Here is a 773-nt window from a genome sequence, read left to right on the forward strand (position 1 = left end):
TACAGGGAATGAAGATCATAGACACCACAATGATGTGAGTGGTGCAGGTGGAAGCTGCCTTCTTCCTTGCCTGCCCTGAGTGGGACCTCAGCATCACCAGGATGACCGTGTAAGATATCAGAAGAAGAAGGAACCAGATAAGGACCAACATTCCACTGTTGGAGATCATGAGGAACTCCAGGAGGGAGGTGTCAGTGCAGGCAAGTCTCAGCACTTGTGGGACATCACAGTAGAAATTATCCAGGACGTTGGGGCCACAAAAAGGCAATGGGATCATCAGAGCCAGCTGGACAATGGAGTGAACAAATCCCCCTACCCAAGCAGCCACCACCAGCCCCACACACAACTGAGTGTTCATGATGGTGACATAGTGGAGGGGCCGGGAGATGGCTATGTAGCGGTCAAAGGCCATCACCGAGAGGAAGAAGACAGTCGCGCCACCAAGAAGATGAATGCAGAAGATCTGGGCCATGCAGCCCTGGTAGGAGATGGTCTTCTTTTCAGAGAGGAAGTCCACCAGCATCTTTGGGGCAGTGACAGAGGAGAAACAGAGGTCTAAGACAGCCAGATTTCGGAGCAGGAAGTACATGGGTGTGTGGAGCCGGGTGTCTGAAGTCACTGTGACCATGATGAGGAGGTTTCCCACGACAGTGGTGGTGTAGACACACAGGAACACCAGAAACAGGAAAAGCTGGAGCTCTCGAGTCTCTGAGAACCCCAAAAAGACAAACTCTGATACCCACGTGAGGTTTTTTAGTTCCATGGCATCTTCC

General features: G+C 51.7%; 1 protein-coding gene across 1 annotated transcript; it reads right to left on the minus strand.

Annotated features, from left to right (window-relative positions):
* Positions 1 to 6: 6 nt before the first annotated feature.
* Positions 7 to 763, minus strand: LOC145719474 (olfactory receptor 4D1-like; the record flags this gene model as incomplete). Its single annotated transcript, XM_081810970.1, has 1 exon — positions 7 to 763. A coding segment is annotated over exon 1 (757 nt), but the record flags the coding sequence as incomplete, so codon positions are not given.
* Positions 764 to 773: the final 10 nt, after the last annotated feature.

The sequence above is a fragment of the Leptonychotes weddellii genome, unplaced genomic scaffold, assembly GCF_054177405.1.
Source record: "Leptonychotes weddellii isolate Sample4059 unplaced genomic scaffold, ASM5417740v2 HiC_scaffold_47004, whole genome shotgun sequence".
Lineage (NCBI taxonomy): Eukaryota > Metazoa > Chordata > Mammalia > Carnivora > Phocidae > Leptonychotes > Leptonychotes weddellii.